This window comes from Pseudorca crassidens, chromosome 5 (assembly GCF_039906515.1).
Source record: "Pseudorca crassidens isolate mPseCra1 chromosome 5, mPseCra1.hap1, whole genome shotgun sequence".
Taxonomy (NCBI): domain Eukaryota; kingdom Metazoa; phylum Chordata; class Mammalia; order Artiodactyla; family Delphinidae; genus Pseudorca; species Pseudorca crassidens.
The window spans coordinates 54,809,863-54,828,712 of record NC_090300.1 but is presented as its reverse complement, the minus strand read 5'-3'; the positions used below and the strand labels follow the sequence as shown (position 1 = coordinate 54,828,712).

The 18,850-nt window shown below is 37.6% G+C and overlaps 1 protein-coding gene across 11 annotated transcripts in view; it reads left to right on the top strand.

The window, feature by feature from the left end:
• The window catches only part of PLD1 (phospholipase D1), a 203,633-nt gene that overhangs the window by 164,111 nt on the left and 20,672 nt on the right, over positions 1–18,850 (top strand). For 10 of the 11 annotated variants that reach the window (XM_067738041.1, XM_067738037.1, XM_067738030.1 and 7 more), the window contains 3 exons: positions 1,294–1,407; positions 3,758–3,807; positions 14,568–14,702. In XM_067738041.1, the coding sequence (XP_067594142.1) occupies positions 1,294–1,407; positions 3,758–3,807; positions 14,568–14,702 (299 nt within the window). The remainder of the gene's footprint in view (positions 1–1,293; positions 1,408–3,757; positions 3,808–14,567; positions 14,703–18,850) is intronic. The other variant, XM_067738038.1, reaches the window with a different exon arrangement.

Below are 18,850 nucleotides of genomic sequence, written 5' to 3'. Positions count from 1 at the left end.
TTTATATATTTTTTTTAAATGGGTTTTTTCCAACTCAAACTGTGTTTGCCATCTAGCGATTAATCCATGCCATTACAACACCCTGGTTCAGATTCCTCATTTCTCAGCACTGCGGTTAAAGCTCATAGGCCTCCAGACTCCGTTCTGTTGGTCGTGGCTTCTGTCTCAAACTGCACTTTCCCTGTGCCCTGATATGTACAGTATGTTGGCATCAGAGACCTCAGTAATGAAATCTGATCCCTCTGAGAGTAGTAATAATATTCACCTGGAAGAAAAATGTAGCTGTTTAGAAGACAACGCACCTTAGAAATTAAGTATTTTGAAAAGTTTAAGTAGGTTCCGATTTGAAAATTAACCCGTAGCAGCATCTTCGTGTGAATGCAGACTTCTCACATAAACTGGCGAGATTCTGACCATAAGGGATACCACAGTCATCTCCAGACTTTCTCTTCTTCCTGTGTGTTTTCTAGGGATAAGGATATTAACAGTCTAGCCTCCAAAGAGGCAATACCTATTTGAACACAATTCTCCAAATTTCTGACTTTCTGAATGCAGATCAAAGTTAGGAGCCCCACTTTCTGCTTCTGTTTCTTTTCTTTCAAAAGCTGTTCAGTTGGGACAGCAGACCAAGAAGTATTGTGTTACGTCTACAGGAGATTTAAAACTCAACATCAGTCATTCAAAATTCTTGACAGGCCCAGGGTAACATTTTGCATCTGAAGCAGAGTTTTCAGAGATGAATCAGAGTTTCTAAACAATGCTGATTTCTGCATTGGAAAATATACTGGGTTCAATATCTTTTTTTGCCCCTGAGATTTAGGCTGTGGGAGCTCATTTACTCAGTAATTACTAACTGAATGCCTACTATTTGCTGGACTCTGAGCTCGGTACTGTGGCTATAACTTGTTATACATAAAACAGTTAGGATAACGTCTTTTTCGAAACTTTATTATAACCCCTCCACCTCCCGTGGGACCCAAGCAAGGCTTTTTTACAGTGAATTTTGTCCTAGGAAGGATTGTGCTATAGAGAGATAGTGGGTACAATTCCCACTTTACTGCCAAGTTCAGCTTACTTTTCAGGTTGTTATGAACGGTTAGCCTGGGTAACAGTTTCTGGCCTTTAATCCAGCAGCATCCCCTTCCCTGCCAAAGCCTGGAACGTGATAGAATGTATCGTAGGGAGCCATTCACTCAATCTCCAAAACGATGTGAACTGCTTGACTGTCATTTTTAACTGTTACTGTGTCTTTTTCTGTGTGTATGTGCAACTCTTTCCATCTGACTTTTGCAGGGAAAGCCAGAGATACCGGGTTTATGTTGTGATACCACTTCTGCCAGGTTTTGAAGGAGACATTTCAACCGGTGGAGGAAATGCTCTACAGGCAATAATGCACTTCAACTACAGGTGCCAACGTTCTAAAATCCTCTGTTTACAGCTTTCAATCAGTTATGCATGTAAGCTGGCGAAAGCAATGGAAATGTTTCTCCACATCTATTCAGTGGAGCATTGAACAGATGGACACTTTGCTTTATTTTACTTTTGAATCTTGGCCTGTTTACTAGTTGATAAAATTCAAATAGAGCCTAAAATCATAAATGGTAGGCCTAGGACACATGACACATATAAAAGAACTAAAATATTAGTGTCTCTTTTATACTCATTGCCTATCACATATATAGAGTGCTTGTCTCCATTTATGAGGTATATATATACACACAATATATATGAATATAAAAAAGACTAATATTTTTGTTCTTTTAATATATATTAATATATTATAAATGCAGACAAGGACTTTATACAGAAACAGATATGAAGTCCTTTATACATAATTAATTTTTAAAGATAATTTTAAAATTATCTTTAAGCCACCAAATAGTTATTGAGCTTTCCATATTCTTTGCAGTAAGTAGATGAAAGAAAAAAATTAAATGCTGAAAATGGTATGATTTGCACATATTGGTTTATGATTTTTCTAGGCAGCAATCCTTCAACAAGGTTGGTAGTAATAGTCTCTGCCAGTAAGTGAAGCGTGAAGGTTCTTTCCTGTCTCCTGGAATGTTAATTGTTTTCCCTGCCATCACTTTATTAAAATTTTAGGGAACGTGGTAAGTCCTGTTCTCAATATTCTAAAAAGCAGAGTTTCCATATTCACACAAAAAGGCACATGAGACTTCAGACTTGGCCAGTGGAAGATTATGAGGGGGGTTGAGAGGTGCTAGCTGGTGGGCGGGTGTAGAGAGGCGCTGTAGAAAGTGATGGAAAGGCCCCCCTGACGTTCTTTTTGGGTTGCTTAGCTGAGAAGAGGTAAATGGACAGGCCTGGCATGAATCCAGCTCCCAATTATAAGCTCTGTGACCTGAAGCACAAAAGAGCCCTACTCAGGATCACACTTAATAAGTCAAAGCAAGGACTAGCGCCTGGATATTTTCTTTTAATATCCCCTGTTCGTCAGAACCACCTGTAGTTTCCCACCTTTCTAATCAAATTCTTTTGTGGGGGAGGGACAAATGAAGTCTTGTCCCAAACCCCCAGTGTGTAAAGCAGATAAGGGTTCAGGGCCTTGGTCAAATTGGGGCCGGGGGCTTAGATGCCCTCTTGCTTGAGTCCACCTCCCTAGAGGCACCTCCTCAAGATCTAAGGTCCTCCAGGCACAGTTTGAGCGCACCACTGTGGTGGAAATCTTCTTTTTTTTAATCCTCTTGCTTCTTTCCGACTTTTCAAGCTTGTATCTTTCTGTCTGCCAGGGTTTCAAGTAAGGCGTTTTGTTTCATCTGGGGTAATTTTGCCTCATTACAGTATGAGAAAACTTTAACTGTGCTTTGGTCTATACACTTGGATTGAAGATTTGCCCATTTCTAATATTATCTGATTTATAACATGGCAAACAAAGCTTTTCAAGTATTTAAGGCACTTAATGTTTTAAGTATTTAAGGCAATAATGTTTAATTGGATTTTATCCACTTCATTTGCCATGCTAACATTATTTTTGGAATATTATCGATTGTAATTATTTTCTGTAACTATTTTCTTGGGTGTGAACCAATTGAATGAAATAACATGCTTCGCTTTTGTTCAGCAACCAAAACTATAACCTTTTATTATGCAAAAAAATCTCTATTTTCTGGCATCGTCTTTAATAATATCAGCATTTCCCAGGCATAACTGTACTTTTAATTACATTCACAGAGCAAAGTAGATGGAACATAGAATTTTTTGTCTTGTCGGTCTTTATAATTCATCGACTATTATAGGAGTCTTGAGAAGCAAAATCATTAGTAGAGGCAGCTATTTGAGACTATATTTTTCACTTTTAAGGGGTTTTCTGACTTTACAGAGACAGCTCAGGTATAATAGTTTCCTTAATCCCAGAATTACTCTGCTAAGTTTGCCCTTTTCACCTCTGAAAGTAATATGATTCTGTAAGTATTCTTATCTATTGTGGCATTCTAAGTTTATCTTTGCAGTCGCCACATTTTCTAAGTGGGAAAGCTCATTCATAACCCATCTTTTAAAAATAGCATCTCTTTCTGAAATCTAAGATCAATTTTATAACTTTTCCATTTACGCACTTCAGAATAACTTGTCCCATCAATAACATTACAGAAGTGACATTGATTTTTTTGGCTTTTAAAAAATCTTCTCATAAAAGCACTTGCTCTATTTTTATTTGGATTAGGACTCTACCCCACAGATATTGCAATTGAAACCTTTGAAACCTCTATAATTATTTCTTTCCTTTACATATGTTCAGAACCATGTGCAGAGGAGAAAATTCCATCCTTGGACAATTAAAAGCAGAGAGTAAGTAACTGCTTTTCTTTTCCTCCATGGTTGTTTTTGGTGACATATCAGTGATTATTAATGTTTTCACAGTGTGGTTATAGGACTCTTCACAAAAGGTAGCCCACAAGATGCTTAACAGAAATAAATTACTTATTCTCATTAAACTGTCCAAACAGATGTTCAAATGAAGACATCACAGCATGAGCTGCATAGGTGATAAAAATGAGAGTATGTTTACAATTTTTTATAATTTATTTTTATTTATTTATAATAATTGTTTTGATAAGAAGTGGGATTTGTAAGGCACTTCAGAATGACCCCACATGTATCTTCTCCTGCGATCCTTCACCACGGTCCTGGGAAGTAAGCAGGAAGGTGTCATCCCTGCTTTAAAGATGAGGACGCAGTCAGCATGTATGTACATGGCCTCCTACAGATGTAGAAGTCCCAGGGTTCTCACACACTGTCATATTTAGGGAGGAAAACTAATTATATAACCATTTTAACACCATAACACTTGACTAAATCTTCGAGGGTATTATACTGGAGGTAAGTAAATAAGAAAAAAACCCACAGTAATACCTTTTACTCCTGAAATTCTTCACATTTTCAAAGGCACTTTCTCAGATATCTTAATTGATCCTTCCACATAGTTCTTAGCTACAGTACATTGTAATTGTGGGTTTACTTACCTATATCTCTGTGAACTGACTCTAAGTTTAGCACATAGTAGGTACTCAATCATCTTTTATACCCTGAACAGTAGGTACAGAAAATTCCACAAGAACTAAGCTGAAGAAAGAACCCAAATTGTCTGACCTCCAGTTCATATCGGATTAAGATTGTGAAAATTTGTCGGTCACATTAAAAAGACTAGATTTTTATCCAGAAAAAGACAAGGTATGGTGTTGGATGCCTCTGATCACTGATTGAACTCATCAAAGTGGTGTTTATATCAAAGGTCACTGACTGATGGCAGGTGAGAGAAAATGGTGCCTTGGGAATGGATAGAAAGGTTATGTATGGATAAAACTGTGAAGGAGCATTTGAGGGGATGTGGGAGCAGAAGAGTAAGGGAAGGGTCAGATAATCCTAAGAGTTTCAACCCAACTTATCAGGAGGATGGGGCTGCCACAGGAAGGTCTAAAAGGTCAGGAGGAGCCACTGCAATCACATGATGCCCTGTGGTGTGGCGTTCGCATATGCTATCCACCTCAACTGAGGTTTTTGAAAGTTTTATTTTACACTGGGAGTCTCCTAAACTGGGTGCACTGGTGCACTGGGTGATGTATCAGAATGTGGGGAGAAAAAATTAGGCCTTCCATGTATGTATATTCTTCCTCAAAAATAAAGAATTAGGACATTAGCAGGAATGGTATAGTAAGGATCCCCCCAAATCCACTCCTACATAAAAGCAACAAAAACACTAACAAAATTGTCAAAAATCAACTTTTTCAGCACTCTGGAAATTAACCAAGGGCATGTAACAATCTGTTTATTCAAGAAAGGCAGCAGAGAGCTTCCCTGGTGGCGCAGTGGTTGAGAGTCCACCTGCCGGTGCAGGGGACACGGGTTCGTGCCCCGGTCCGGGAAGATCCCACATGCCGTGGAGCGTCTGGGCCCGTGAGCCATGGCCGCTGAGCCTGCGCGTCCGGAGCCTGTGCTCCGCAGCAGGAGAGGCCACAGCAGTGAGAGGCCCGCGTACCGCAAAAAAAAAAAAAAAAAAAAAAAAGCAGAATCTTGGTAAAAGCAGCAAGCTTTTTAATTTGCCATATGCCCATCCCCCTCTCCTCATTTCACAGTGGCCTTGAAAACCAACTCCCCATCACTGTGAAAGAAAACCAACAGCCTAGCAGCCACTGGAAGGAGCCAAATGGGTTTGAAGCTCCCATCCCCCAACAATTTTCAGAGAATTGTCCTAATTTCACCCGTCTGACAGTTTAAAAGACTTTAAAATGGCTAGTTTAACTATGTTCAAAAAACTAAAGGCAACAAATCTAAAGACAAAAGAGAAGTCTAAAAACAATCTCTCCCCAAATAGTATAAAAAAATAGAATTTTTTAATTTAAAATTTTTATTAATTTTTTTACATAAAAAGAACCAAATACGAATTCTGGAGTTGAAAAGTATAACAACTGAAATGAAATGTGCATTGGAAGACTCAGTAGCAGATTGGAGTAGGCAGATGAATCAACAAACTTGAAGATAGGTCAATTGAGATTATCCAGTCAGAGGACCAGAAAGAAAAAAGAATGCAGAAAAATGAATAGGGCATTTAGAACAGCCAAAATAATCTTGAAAAAGAACAAATTGGAGGACTCATGCTCCCAATTTCAGGACTTACTATAAACCTACAGGAATAAAACCAGTGTGGTGCTGGTGTATGGATAGACATATAGATCACAGGAATAGAACTGAGAATCCAGAAATAAACTCTTATGATTATGGTCACTTGAATTGCAACAAGGGTTCCAGGACAGTTCAATGGAGAAAGAATATTCTTTTCAGCAAATGGTGATGGAACAACTGTATATTCACATGCAAAACAAGGAAGATGGACCTCTACCTCACACCACATACAAAAAATAAGTCAAAATGGATCAAGACCTAAAATGTAAAAACTGAAACTATAAAACTCTTAGAAGAAAACATGGGCACAAAGCATTATGACCTTGGATTAAGCACATGTTTCTTGGGTTTGTAACAAAAATATAAAAATGGATAAGTTGGATTTCATCAGACATAAAAGCTTTTGTGCTCCAATGGACACTATCAAGGAACTAGAAAAAAATGACAGAATGGGAGAAAATGTTTGCAAATCATATCTCTGGTAAGGGAGATATATCCTGAATATACAAAAGATATACAATATACAAAAATATATCCTGAATATACAAAAGAACCTTTACAAGTCAACAATAAAAAAATAATCCAATTTAAAAATGAGCCAAAGATCTAAATAGACATTTCTCCAAAGAAGATACACAAATGGCTAATAAGCATATAAAAAGATGCTCAACATAATTAATCATTAGGGAAATTCAAATAAAAGTCACAGGATACAACTTCATATCCACTAAGATGGCTATAATTTAAAGCATAAAAAAGATAATGATGAGAATATGAAGATATTGGAACCCTCATATGTTGCTGCTGGTCATTCAAAATGGTGTGGATTCTTTGGAAAGCAGTTTGGTAATTCCCTAAAAGTTAACCATAGAGTTACCATATGACTCAGCAATTCTCCATAGAATATACCCAAGAGAACTGAGAACATATGTTCACACAAAAACTTGCACATGAATATTTCTGGCAGCATTATTCACTACAGCCAAAAGGTGTAGACAACTCAAGTATCCATTAATGGGTGAATGAAGAAACAAAATGTGTATATCCATACAGTGGAATATTATTTAAATCTAAAAAGGCATGTACTGATCCATGTTACAACATGGATGAACCTTGAAAATATTATGCTATGTGAAAAGAAGCGAGACACAAAAGGCCACATATTGTATAATTCCATTTTTATTCAATGTTTTTAATAGGCAAATCCCTGGAGGCAGGACAGTAGATTAGTCATTGCCAGGGTCTGGGGAGAGAGTGGAATGGGGAGTGACTTCTAATGGGTACGACATTTCTTTTTGGAGTAATTAAAATGTCTTAAAATTGGATAGTGGTGATTGTACAGTTTTGTGAATATACTTTAAAAAAAACACTGAATTGAATACTTTAAAGAGGTGAATTTTATGGCATATGGATTTTTAAATGACTTGGAAGTTTAAAAATAATGAATTAAGCTTTTAGGACTACATAATTTTAAACTTATCTATTGGTGTGTGGTATTCAATAATTTTTCACTAATGGTCTCCTCAATCTAAAAAATTTTAGAAAGAACTTTGGACATAAGACATGTACATCACCAATAATAAATAATTTCAGGGACTTACCTTGTGGTCCAGTGGTAAAGAATCCACCTTCCAATGCAGGGGACACCGGTTCGATCCCTAGTCTGGGAACTAAGATCTCACATGCCGCAGGGCAACTAAGCCCGCACACCACAACTATTGAGCTCATGCGCCTCAAAGAGAGAGCCTGCGTGCCACAAACTACAGAGCCCAACGCCTTCTGGAACTCGCGCACCACAACTAGAGAGAGAAAACCCACACGCCGCAACTAGAGAGAAGCCCAAGCGCTGCAACGAAGAGACCGCGCCTTAACGAAAAGATCCTGCATGCCTCAACAAAGATTCCATGTGCCGCAACTAAGAGCCAACGCAGCTAAAAAATTAAGGAAAATAAATAAATTTAAAAAAAAATACTTTCAAAAGGTGTATCTAATTTTATCCAGGACATAGATTTACCAGAGTATTACCCTATCTCTATTTTCTAACAGTTGAAAATTAAACTGATAGTGAATGAGTAAGGTTCTAAAAGATATATTGATTAAAAACAAAATCAGGAAAGCCATTCGGTAATAACAGTGGCTAGTAAAAATGCAAAGTGAGGTTATAGGAGAATAAGAAGTCAGAACAAGCCTATTATTTAGTTTCTCAACCATAAAAGTGTCCTGAACTTACTATAAAGCATTTTCTTTGGCTCTGGACCCTTTTCCTGCCTCTGCCTATTTTGGGGAAAAATTGGATTTTAACATAAGTCATTTCAATGTTAAGCCCTCTTATGAAAAGAGTTCCAAGTACCCTGGGAACAAGTCAAAATCATGCATCTCAGTGGGGAAAATGTTCATTGAACATGGAAGAACAGATTAATTACATAATGCCCCTTTTTGAGGTACAATGTTGTATTGTTGGTTTTGTTTTTGTAAATGTATCGTGGGTTTTAAATACATGAACTAACTAATCTCTAATTGGATAGAGAGCTGTAGTTTTTAGAAATAACAAAACTGCTGCTACGAATATGTTAAAATTCCTGAAAAGAAAACCAGCTGCGATTAGTGTATGATTTTCTGATACACTAATCTTCAGGGATTTGGTGTTTAATTTAAAGCATTTCTTTATTATTTTTATAATTGTTGTGAATTATGGCATTTTAGCAGCCAATTTCGTTTAATTTAACCCAAGGTCTAGAGGTATTCAGTCAGGATTAGAAACGTACATATAGGAAGTGCTTGTTTAAGCAGCAAAAGCCTGTGACAACTCTTCAAGTCCTTTCACAAAGTGTCCTTATAAACACAGAGTCTATCGTATCAAACTTCTCATCTTTCGAGCTATCGATATATATGCACCAACGTTCACAACAGATATGTCTTAGGGGCCTGTATAAATCTTCAGATTCTCACATACCTCCATAACATGTAAGTTGGAACCCCTCATGATTCTTTTCTATCTATTGCTTCTTATTAATACCTGTCATGCTCCTGGCTTCCTGATATTTTCTTCAGAAGGCACTGTTTCGGTATATCCTCACACCACAAGTTAACATCACCAACTTTGTACCTGTTACTCGTTGAGCCAGTTTCCTTCACAGAATAAAGTACAGTCAGACCTCTGTATCTGCAGGTTCCCCATCCACACATTCAACCAACCGCAGATACAAAATATTTAAAAAGGAAAAAAAAAAAAACCCCAGAAAGTTCCAAAAGGCAAAACTTGAATTTGCCGTGTGCAGGCAACTATTTGCATAGCATTTACATAGTATTAGGTATTATAAGTAATCGAGAGATGATTTAAAGTGTACGGGAAGATGTGTGTAGATCATACACAAATGCTATACCATTTTATATAATGGACTTGAGTAGGGCAGATTTTGTTATCCTTGGGGGTCCTGGAACCAGTACCCTGTGGGTACTGAGGGATGACTGTACCGGCCAAAGTAATTTCTCAATTTGATTTGTCTTCTTCTCACTAGAGTGTGTGGTGGATCCATTCACCTCATTTGACAGGCCACACTTTAATTCATCAAAATGTCTGCTTTCTGGCTTGGAACCTTTGTTTTTCTTCTGGTCCCTGTGACTGGCACTCACCCTTAGCTTTCTTCTTAAAGGTATTTTTCATAAAGAAATAAAGATTTTTTACCACTTCACAAGAGCTATTTTGGGGACTTCCCTGCTGGTGCAGTGGACAGAAATCCGCCTGCCAGTGCAGGGGATGCGGGTTTGATCCCTGGTCCAGGAAGATCGCACATGCTGCGGAGCAACTAAACCTGTGTGCCACAACTACTGAGCCTGAGCTCTAGAGCCCGCGAGCCACAACTACTGAGCCTGGGCGCCACAACTGCTGACACCCACATACCTAGAGCCCGTGCTCCACAACAAGAGAAACCACCCCAATGAGAAGCCCGCGCACCGCAGTGAAGACCCAACGCAGCCAAAAATAAATAAAATTAAATCTAAAACAAAACAAAACAAAACAAAAAATCCTTTTAAAAAAAAAAGGTATTTTGTAGCAAGGATGAAGGAGTAGGTATGGACTGTGGGCTGTGAGGCTCGCCCACTAGTTGGAGTGTTGCTGAGACTCTCCAGACCTGCTGTGGAATGGCACAAATCTGTGCCTTAGGAAATTACAAGTTATTACGTCTTAAGCTTTTCAGGCTGCTAACAGCCAGTCGGTATCGTTAATCTTTAAAAAATATTTTTAAATAATTTCAAACTTATGGAAGAATTTCCAGAACTGCCATATACCCTTCATCCTGATTTCGCAAATGTTAATAAATTTGCCTTCTTTGCTTTATCATTCTCTGCAGATAGATAGACAGATAGACAGACAGACAGGTGGATGGGTTTTTTCCCTCTGAACCATTTGACAATAAGTTGCAACCATGATGCTCATTTACTCCTAAATAAATGTGTGTTTCTGTGAAAAAGCAGGACATTTTTAAAGCAGCTATAGTTCAATATAGAAATTACTGAAATTAACATTGATATAATACTATTATCTTGTTTGCGGACCTTATTAAAATTTTTCCAATTGTCTTACTAATTAAGGTCCTTTATAGCAAAAGGGGGGGAAATGTTTTTTGTGTGTGTGTGGCCCAGGCTTCAATCAAGAACATGTGGTGTATGTATCTTTATTTTCCTGTAATCTGAAATAATCCCTCAATCTTTTTTTTTTTGGAGGATGAGGGGACTTTCATGACCTTGGTATGTTTGAAGAGTACAGTTATATTTTGTAGAATAGCCCTCCGTTTCGGTATATCCATTGTTTCCTTGTGATTAGATTCAGGTTATGCGTTTTCAGCAGGAATATCACAGAAGTGATGTGCTCTTCATATACCATGTCAGGAGGAACATGGTGTTGATTTACCCCATTACTGGTATATTAACTTTGATCATTTAGGGAAGGTGGGATCTGCCAAGTTTCTCCACTATAAAATTACCATTTTTCCCTTTGTAATTAAATATTTCGTGGGAAAACACTTTGAGTCTATATAGTAAATATTCTGCTTCTTATCAAACATTCACCCACTGGTTTTAGCATATATTAATGATTCTGCCTGGATCCATTATTACACTATGATTCAGTTATTATTACTATATTTCTAAATGTTGATTTTTTAGTTCCATTGCTTCTTCTATATTTATTACTTTCTTCTAAATTTCTTAGTTGCAATTCTACTATAAGAAAGTTTTCCCTTCTTCCCCACTTATGCATTCATTCATGTGTGGACCTGTGGATTCTTATGTTATTCAGTGGGTAATAATTTTGATGATCAGCTTGCACAGGTTTGGCCAGTGAGGGCCTTTTTAAGCTTGCTCCTATGTGCTTTGGACATGTTCCCATCAGCCTTTTTTTCTTACTGGCACAAGAGTTCCAGACCCATCTGGTATATTCCCAGAACTAGCCCTGCAATCAACCATTTCTCCAAGAAACCTAGGTTCTTTTAGTGGAAATTGGCATTTAGAAACCAAATTCTGGGTGCTAGATATGATCATTACTACTGGGATATTACTGCTTTAGGCCTTTTGTATACACGTTATCTATTATATGTCTATCTATCTGTCTATCTATCTATCTATCTACCTATCCATCTATCTACCTATTATCTATCTATCTCCATACTGATACTTATAATTCCAGTCCCATGCCACAGGATTCCTTCTGTTATCTCTGATATATATACTTCCTCAATCTTAGAATACACAAAAATCTGTAGCCCATACTACTATGAAAAATAAATCTCACTAGAATTCAATATTTGTTTACAGTTCTTTTTGTCTTTAGCCTAAGAGTATATGCTCAAAAACCAGTGTTGAAAATTTACTTGGATTATGTTATTAATTTGAAATACAGTTAGGTTCATTGCTTTAATTTGTATTTCATTTTAGGCTTTTCTTTTTTTCTCTGTCTTTCTTGATTAAGTGTGTGTAACAGACTTCCAATAGGCAGAACTATACAAAAGGCATGCTTAGACAAGTGCCACTCCACTATACTTCCTTTCAGTTTCTTCCCCACCCATCTTTTCCACCCTATTCCACTCATCCCCTATTGGTAACCAATTTTGTCAGTTTCTAAGTTATTCTTGCTGTGTTTCTTTTCGTACAAATGAGCAGATACATGTATATTTTCTTATTTCTCCCAATCTTTTGGTACTTTTCATAAGAATAGCATACCACATATTTTCTTGTGCATTTGTTTTTTCATTTAACACTACATCCTGGAATCACTCCGTATCAGTTCATAGCGATTTTCATTCCTTTTTAGCTCTGCATAGTCTCCCATGTATAGATTTGCCATAGTTGATTCAATCATTCTCCTTTGTATGAACATTTAGGTTGTTTTCAATATTTTTCAATTACAATTATGCAGTTGATAACTTTGTGCATATATGTTCTTATTTGTTGGAAGTGTATATTTAGGATAAGTTTCTACAGTGGGAATGCTAGGTCAGTAGGTAAACACATAGGTGGTTTTGTTAGGTATTGCCAGTTACCCTCCAAGTTTGTACCAATTTGCATTCTTACCACCAATGTAAGAGAGAGCTTGCTTCAACCCAGTCTCACCAATAGAATATGTTATCTTACTTTTTTTTTTTGCCCAATCTCATAGGTTAAAAAATGGTTTCTCACTGTGGTTTTAATTTGCATTTCTGTATTATGAGTGAGAATGTATGTGTTTTCAAATGTATCTTTTCATGTGTGTGAATTGTCTGTTCATGTCTTTTGCCTATTTTTCTGTCAAGACTTTGATCTTTTTCTCCCTTCAGTTATTGAGTTCTTTATATGTTCAGACTCAGTTCTTTGTCTGTAATGTATACTGCAAATATGTTCTTCCTCTTTGTCATTTGTCTTTGCTTGTTGTGTTTTGTGTCATGCAAATATGTTTTTTTTAATTTAGCCAACATTATTGATCTTTTATTGGCTCTAGATACTTAGAAGCCTTCCCTGCGCTCAGGTTACCAGGAATTCACCCTGTTTTCTTCTAACACTTGCATGGTTTCATATGCTTACATTTTCATCTCTGATTTATTTGGAGTTCTTACGATTGCTGGGAGAAATGTATATAATTTTTCTCTTTTTCAAATAGCTATGCAATTGTACTAGCACCTTTCATTTAAAAATTCTAGTCCTTTATGTAAAAAGCCCTTTTTCTAGAGATGCAGCCTTTATCATATGCAAAATTTCCATACCTACTTGCGTCCGTTTCTGGACTTCCTATTCCATTCAGTGGTTTGGCTGTCTATTTATGTACCAGTTCTACACTGTTTTAACTATACAGACTTTATAGTATGTGTTAATATAAAATATGGGAAGGTTTATTTGTAAATGGAGGAATCTCTGTATATTACCTATGAACAAACTTCTTTCCAATATACCTAAATTTAATAGATACACTAACATCAGCAGTAAAATAGAAAGCATCAGTAATACATGGAAACTTCAGTAAATGAAACATGAACTACCATTGGTTCTATTAGTATGCTTCAGATTCTTTTAAAAATTTATGTTCTCTTTCTATAAGAATCTAAGATGGTTTGGTTCCACTCCATTTATTCTTAGTATCAGACTTTGCTTATCCAGGGCGATTGCTACGTGGGAGAGGGACCATAAAATCTCATGACTAACACTCATGCCAGAGTAATGAATATGGGTTGGTTTGATATGGAATGCATTTCTTCTTATCACATAAATGACCCTCACATGATGAGAGGACAGCATTTTAAAGTACAAACCTAGTACTGCTTGCTCTGAATAAAATTCTCCGAAGTCAAATGTACTTAGAATTCTTTCCTAATCCTAATGTACTTAGGATTCTTTCTTTTCCTTTAGTGATTTAGAAGGAGTGTTATTTAATTGCCAACACTCTTACTTACCCAAAGTCTGCAAAATTTATCTGCTGCTTTGCGCCGGATATGCTGCAAAGTATGTGTACATCGGGTAGTTTGGGCTCACATCCTGCATCTGATTTAAACAGCGGCAGGTGTCAACCAAGACAGATGCAAATGTCACACTGAAATCCTGGGTTATCTACTGCAGCTATACTTTATCACTCTTCAGTAGTTGCTCACCAAATCATTAAAATAAAATGTTCATATTTGAATTTATCTTTGGATTACCTCGGCATAAGAAATTCTTAGAAATCACTTCAGTATGATATTTTAAAATTGTATCTCCATTCATATTAACAATATAAAACTCTTCAGAAAGCAAAAATAGATCCTAGATGTATTCTGAAATTATACACACACACATACACACATATATTTTACAATCCATTCTTAACCTGTTTATGTGGTATATTTGTTTTGAAAGACAGTAAAATTTAAGGTGCCATTATTGAGCTTGGTCATATTAATTTTAGTGATTTCTTATTTAATTTACAGTCGGCAATCAGTGGATAAATTACATATCCTTCTGTGGTCTTAGAACACACGCAGAGCTTGAAGGAAACCTAGTCACTGAGCTTGTCTATGTCCACAGCAAGTTGCTAATTGCTGATGACAACACTGTTATTATTGGTAAGTACTTGGTCTCTAATTGTATTCCTTGTTAGTTGACTTACCTCATGCAACAATCTTTCTTTTTATTCCTCTAAAGCTTCCTTTGCAGTTGAAAGGGACAGTCACACAGTTATCTAAAACATTTCCGAAGCAATCTTTTTTGCTTATGTCCTGTCTAATCCCTGCTTTTATCTATGAAGTAACAGAGGCACAGAACAATCAAATGGCCATCGTGTAAATTACAGTGTCCAGAGACAGCAATTTAACCCAGCAGTGCAATAATCAGCCTGCTCTCATTAATTCTTTATTATTTCCTTATTTTTATTTTGAAGCCAAGTACCTAGATTTCTGGGCTTGGAAGGAGGAGATGTGGGGAGGGAAATGTGTCACAAATGAGTACCTCATGGTAATTTGTACGTGCACGCATCACACCCACCTAAGCATTACCACAGATCTGAAGTTTTGCGAGAGTTAGGATCGGAAGGATATTAAAATATTGCTGCCTCTGTGCTTACCATTTTTTCCCCGGAGTCAATGTTTTGGACGTTATTAATCAGAGTGCAGAGCAGACCAGCTTTGTTGGGGGCGGGAGTGAGGTGGACATTGTGTAGTGATGATATGATGTAGTCCTAGACTAAGGTCTGCAGTCTGTTCCTGCAGTCGTCGCCCCACTGACAGATTCAGGAGAGTTACTGGTTGTACATTCTACCCAGATTAGATCTTGACCAGAGGGGTGGGTTTGCAGCTTCATTCTTGTATACACCTGAAAAGCTTCATTTTCCCATCATTGAATTGGTTTGCCTTCTAATATCATGTTACACAAACACTGAAAGGCCAGGAGGAGAAATAGAGTATAAATAACCAGCCAGATAAATGAATTGACAAGGGTGGGGGGATGTTACTTAGAGATATGCTGTGTCCCACTATTGGGAATTCCACTCATCCATTTTAAATAAAATATAGTTTCTCAGCTATAATAAGATACTTAACTATTCTTTAAGAAATTAAGTGTCATGGGGTGTTTCGAAAAATTTTGGCAGTAAATATGCCTTTTCCAGGTCTATCCTCCACTGAGAAAAGAAAAAAAAATTCATACCTAGGAGTAATGAGACTGTCTTGTCTGGAAGATGATTTGAAAAGAAAAAGTAGTTCAGAAGCCAGAAAATATATAGACCACAGTGTGGTGATACATATATATATATATATATATATATATATATATATATATATATATATGTGTGTGTGCACACACAGACATTTTTTTTTTTTTTTTTTTTTTTTTTTTTGCGGTACGCGGGCCTCTCACTGTTGTGGCCTCTCCGGTTGCGGAGCACAGGCTCCGGATGCGCAGTCTCAGCGGCTATGGCTCACGGGCCCAGCCGCTCTGCGGCATGTGGGATCTTCCCGGACCGGGGCACGAACTCGTGTGCCCTGCATCGGCAGGCGGACTTTCAACCACCGCGCCGCCAGGGAAGCCCCAGACATTCTTTTAATACTTATCGGGCATTTAAGAAAAATATCTTGTGTCTTCAAGTTCTTGCTCAATAGGGATCAAAGCTCTTTAAGGATTTATTTCCTCCCTTACTTCCCCCAATATACAAGTTTTCTCTTATTTCCCACAAGCTATTCTGGTCTTGCTTTTCAGAAGCCAATCTCAGAATATTTTTATATTGAATTTGGCAATGACAGTAAGGAAAGGAAAAATATTGATTTTGCTGAAATGAAAAAACAAACAAAGCCAGATAAAATTCAGTTGATCTCTTCAGCAAGATTTCAGAACTCTTGAAGTAAAAATTGACAGATGTAAATATTTTCCTTTTAAAGGTCATTTTGACCTTCAGCCTGCTTTACTTTACATCAAGTATAAATGCAAAGCAGTTTTCAATATCTGAGCTAACAGTTAAACAGATTTGTGGAGTTTTTTAGTTGACTTATTTTCTTGAAAGGTCTCTGACCCCTCAAAGGCTACAGTTTATTTAGGCTAGCAATAACTGACCCATTTTGCACGTCATTCTTACCGACTTTCTTGAAACTGAAGATGTGGCCTTGGGAGTATGACGAGGTCTCACTTGTTAGTCTTCAGAGGCTGCATTTCTTTTTCTCCTTCCCCAAGGGCAGAACACATTTCCCCCGTGGAAAATCCACAGGTACTTTTGTTCTTTTTATCTCAGTGGAAACTCTAGGAGAAGCAGGCTTGTTATTGCTGCTCTCAGATATCTGGCCTGTTTTCATAACACAGAGAACAATGTTTAAAATTCTCAAAGAGGAACTTGAGAAGTTAGGTTGACAGTATTTTACAGGTGTTAAGCAAGTAGTTGAGAGCTTAAAAGGAATTAAAGTAACCTGTGATTAAATTTTCTAACATGGCAGACTTATGCCAGAATTATTGAATAGTTGACGTAAGAAAAATGACTAATGGTTTATCCTCATTTTTTTTCCTCACAAGGAAATACTTGGTTTCTCACATTGGGATCTCTTTTGTGTGTACCTTTAATTATCTCTTACCCCCGGTGGCCCTGTTGGTCCCAAAATCTGTGACCAAGTCCAATTTTCTAATTCATCTTACTGGCACTTAACAGAACTAACATTTATTTGCTTTCCTAAACAAAACAAGGCTATCCTTAAATAGAATTTAAGTCTATCCTGTTGACTAAGTGAAATGATTTTTTTTAGTATTCACTAATCCATTGCACAACACAATAGGGAGATACAAAACATGATCACACAGTGCCACTGCCCTACACAGCTCATGGGCTACAGGGGAGGCAGGTATTCTTTCCACGAAACACCAGAAACATCGGGATGGATATTGATGAACTGGTGCGAGAAGGTCCAGAGACTGTCAGCGAAGGTGGGTATGTGGGAAACTATGGAGAGAGAATGGATATCAGTGCTTAAGGGGCAGGCTCGAGAGCAGCTGTTGAGAGTCTGTAGTTGAAAGGCCACCCCAGTAAAGAGCGAGTCCCGTGGGTCTCAACCCTGGCTGCCTTAGGTTTGCCTGGTGGCTTTTTTTTGGTGGACTATCCTTTTTTAATTAAGCTATTATATATAGTAAATTGCATAAGTGTACAGCCTAATGAATATTCACATATGTTTACATTCATGTAACCACCACCCAGAACAAGATACAGAATATTTCCATCACTCTGACAGGTGTCTTCCTGTCTCCACTCAGTCAGTCAGCCCCTAAAATGTTTTCACTGTCACCACAGAACAATTTTGAACACAGATGAGTTTCAGTTCAGATAAATGAAACTATCATTTAGGGGGAAGATTATTCATGTCTGCAATTTACTTTCAAATAGATTTCCCCCCCCCGAAGAGGGATTAATTGATAGATGAAGGGATGGAGTGGTATTAGGGGAAAATATTAATGCCTGGTTCCTACTTCCAGAAATTCTGACTCATTGGTCTGGTTTGAGACCCAGGCATCAAGGTTCTTTTGCTTTTTGTTTTTGTTTTGGCACCAATATCTTTTGAAAGCTTCCTAGGTGATGCCGCTGTGTAGTCAAGCTGAGAACTCCCAAACTGGAGGCACAGGGAACACAGCGGGTAGAAAGTACTGAGTAGCCCACTGACGCTCAATTGAAGAATCAGTTTTCCTTTAAAACAAGTCAGCTAGAACAGGGTAGAGTTTGTGTGTTAGTTGTCTATTACTGCTGTAACAAATGACCACAAACTTACTGGTTTAAATCAGCACAAATGTATTATCTAACCATTCTATAGGTTAGAAGTTCAACATGGGTCTCACTGGGCTAAAATCAGGGTATCAGCAGGGCTGTGTTCCCTTCTGGAGGCTCTAAAGATGAATCCATTTCCCTGCCTTTTCCAGCTTCTCCGGGCTGCCCACATTCCTTGGTTCATGCCTCCCTTCTTCCATCTTTGAAGGCAGCAATGTTAGATGTCTCTGAAAGTTCTCAAAGTGTTAACCCATTCTTCTGTAACCGCATCTCTCTCTGAATCCCCTTTACTTTTAAAGACTCTTGTGATTATCCTGGGCCCACCTGAATAATCCGGGATAATCTCCTTATGTTTAAGGCTAGCTGATTAGCACCCTTAATTCCACCTCCACCTGCAGCCTTAATTCCCCTTTGCCATGTAATATAACATATTCACAGGCTTTGGGAATTAGGACATAGTCATCTTTGGCAGCCGTTTTTCTGCCT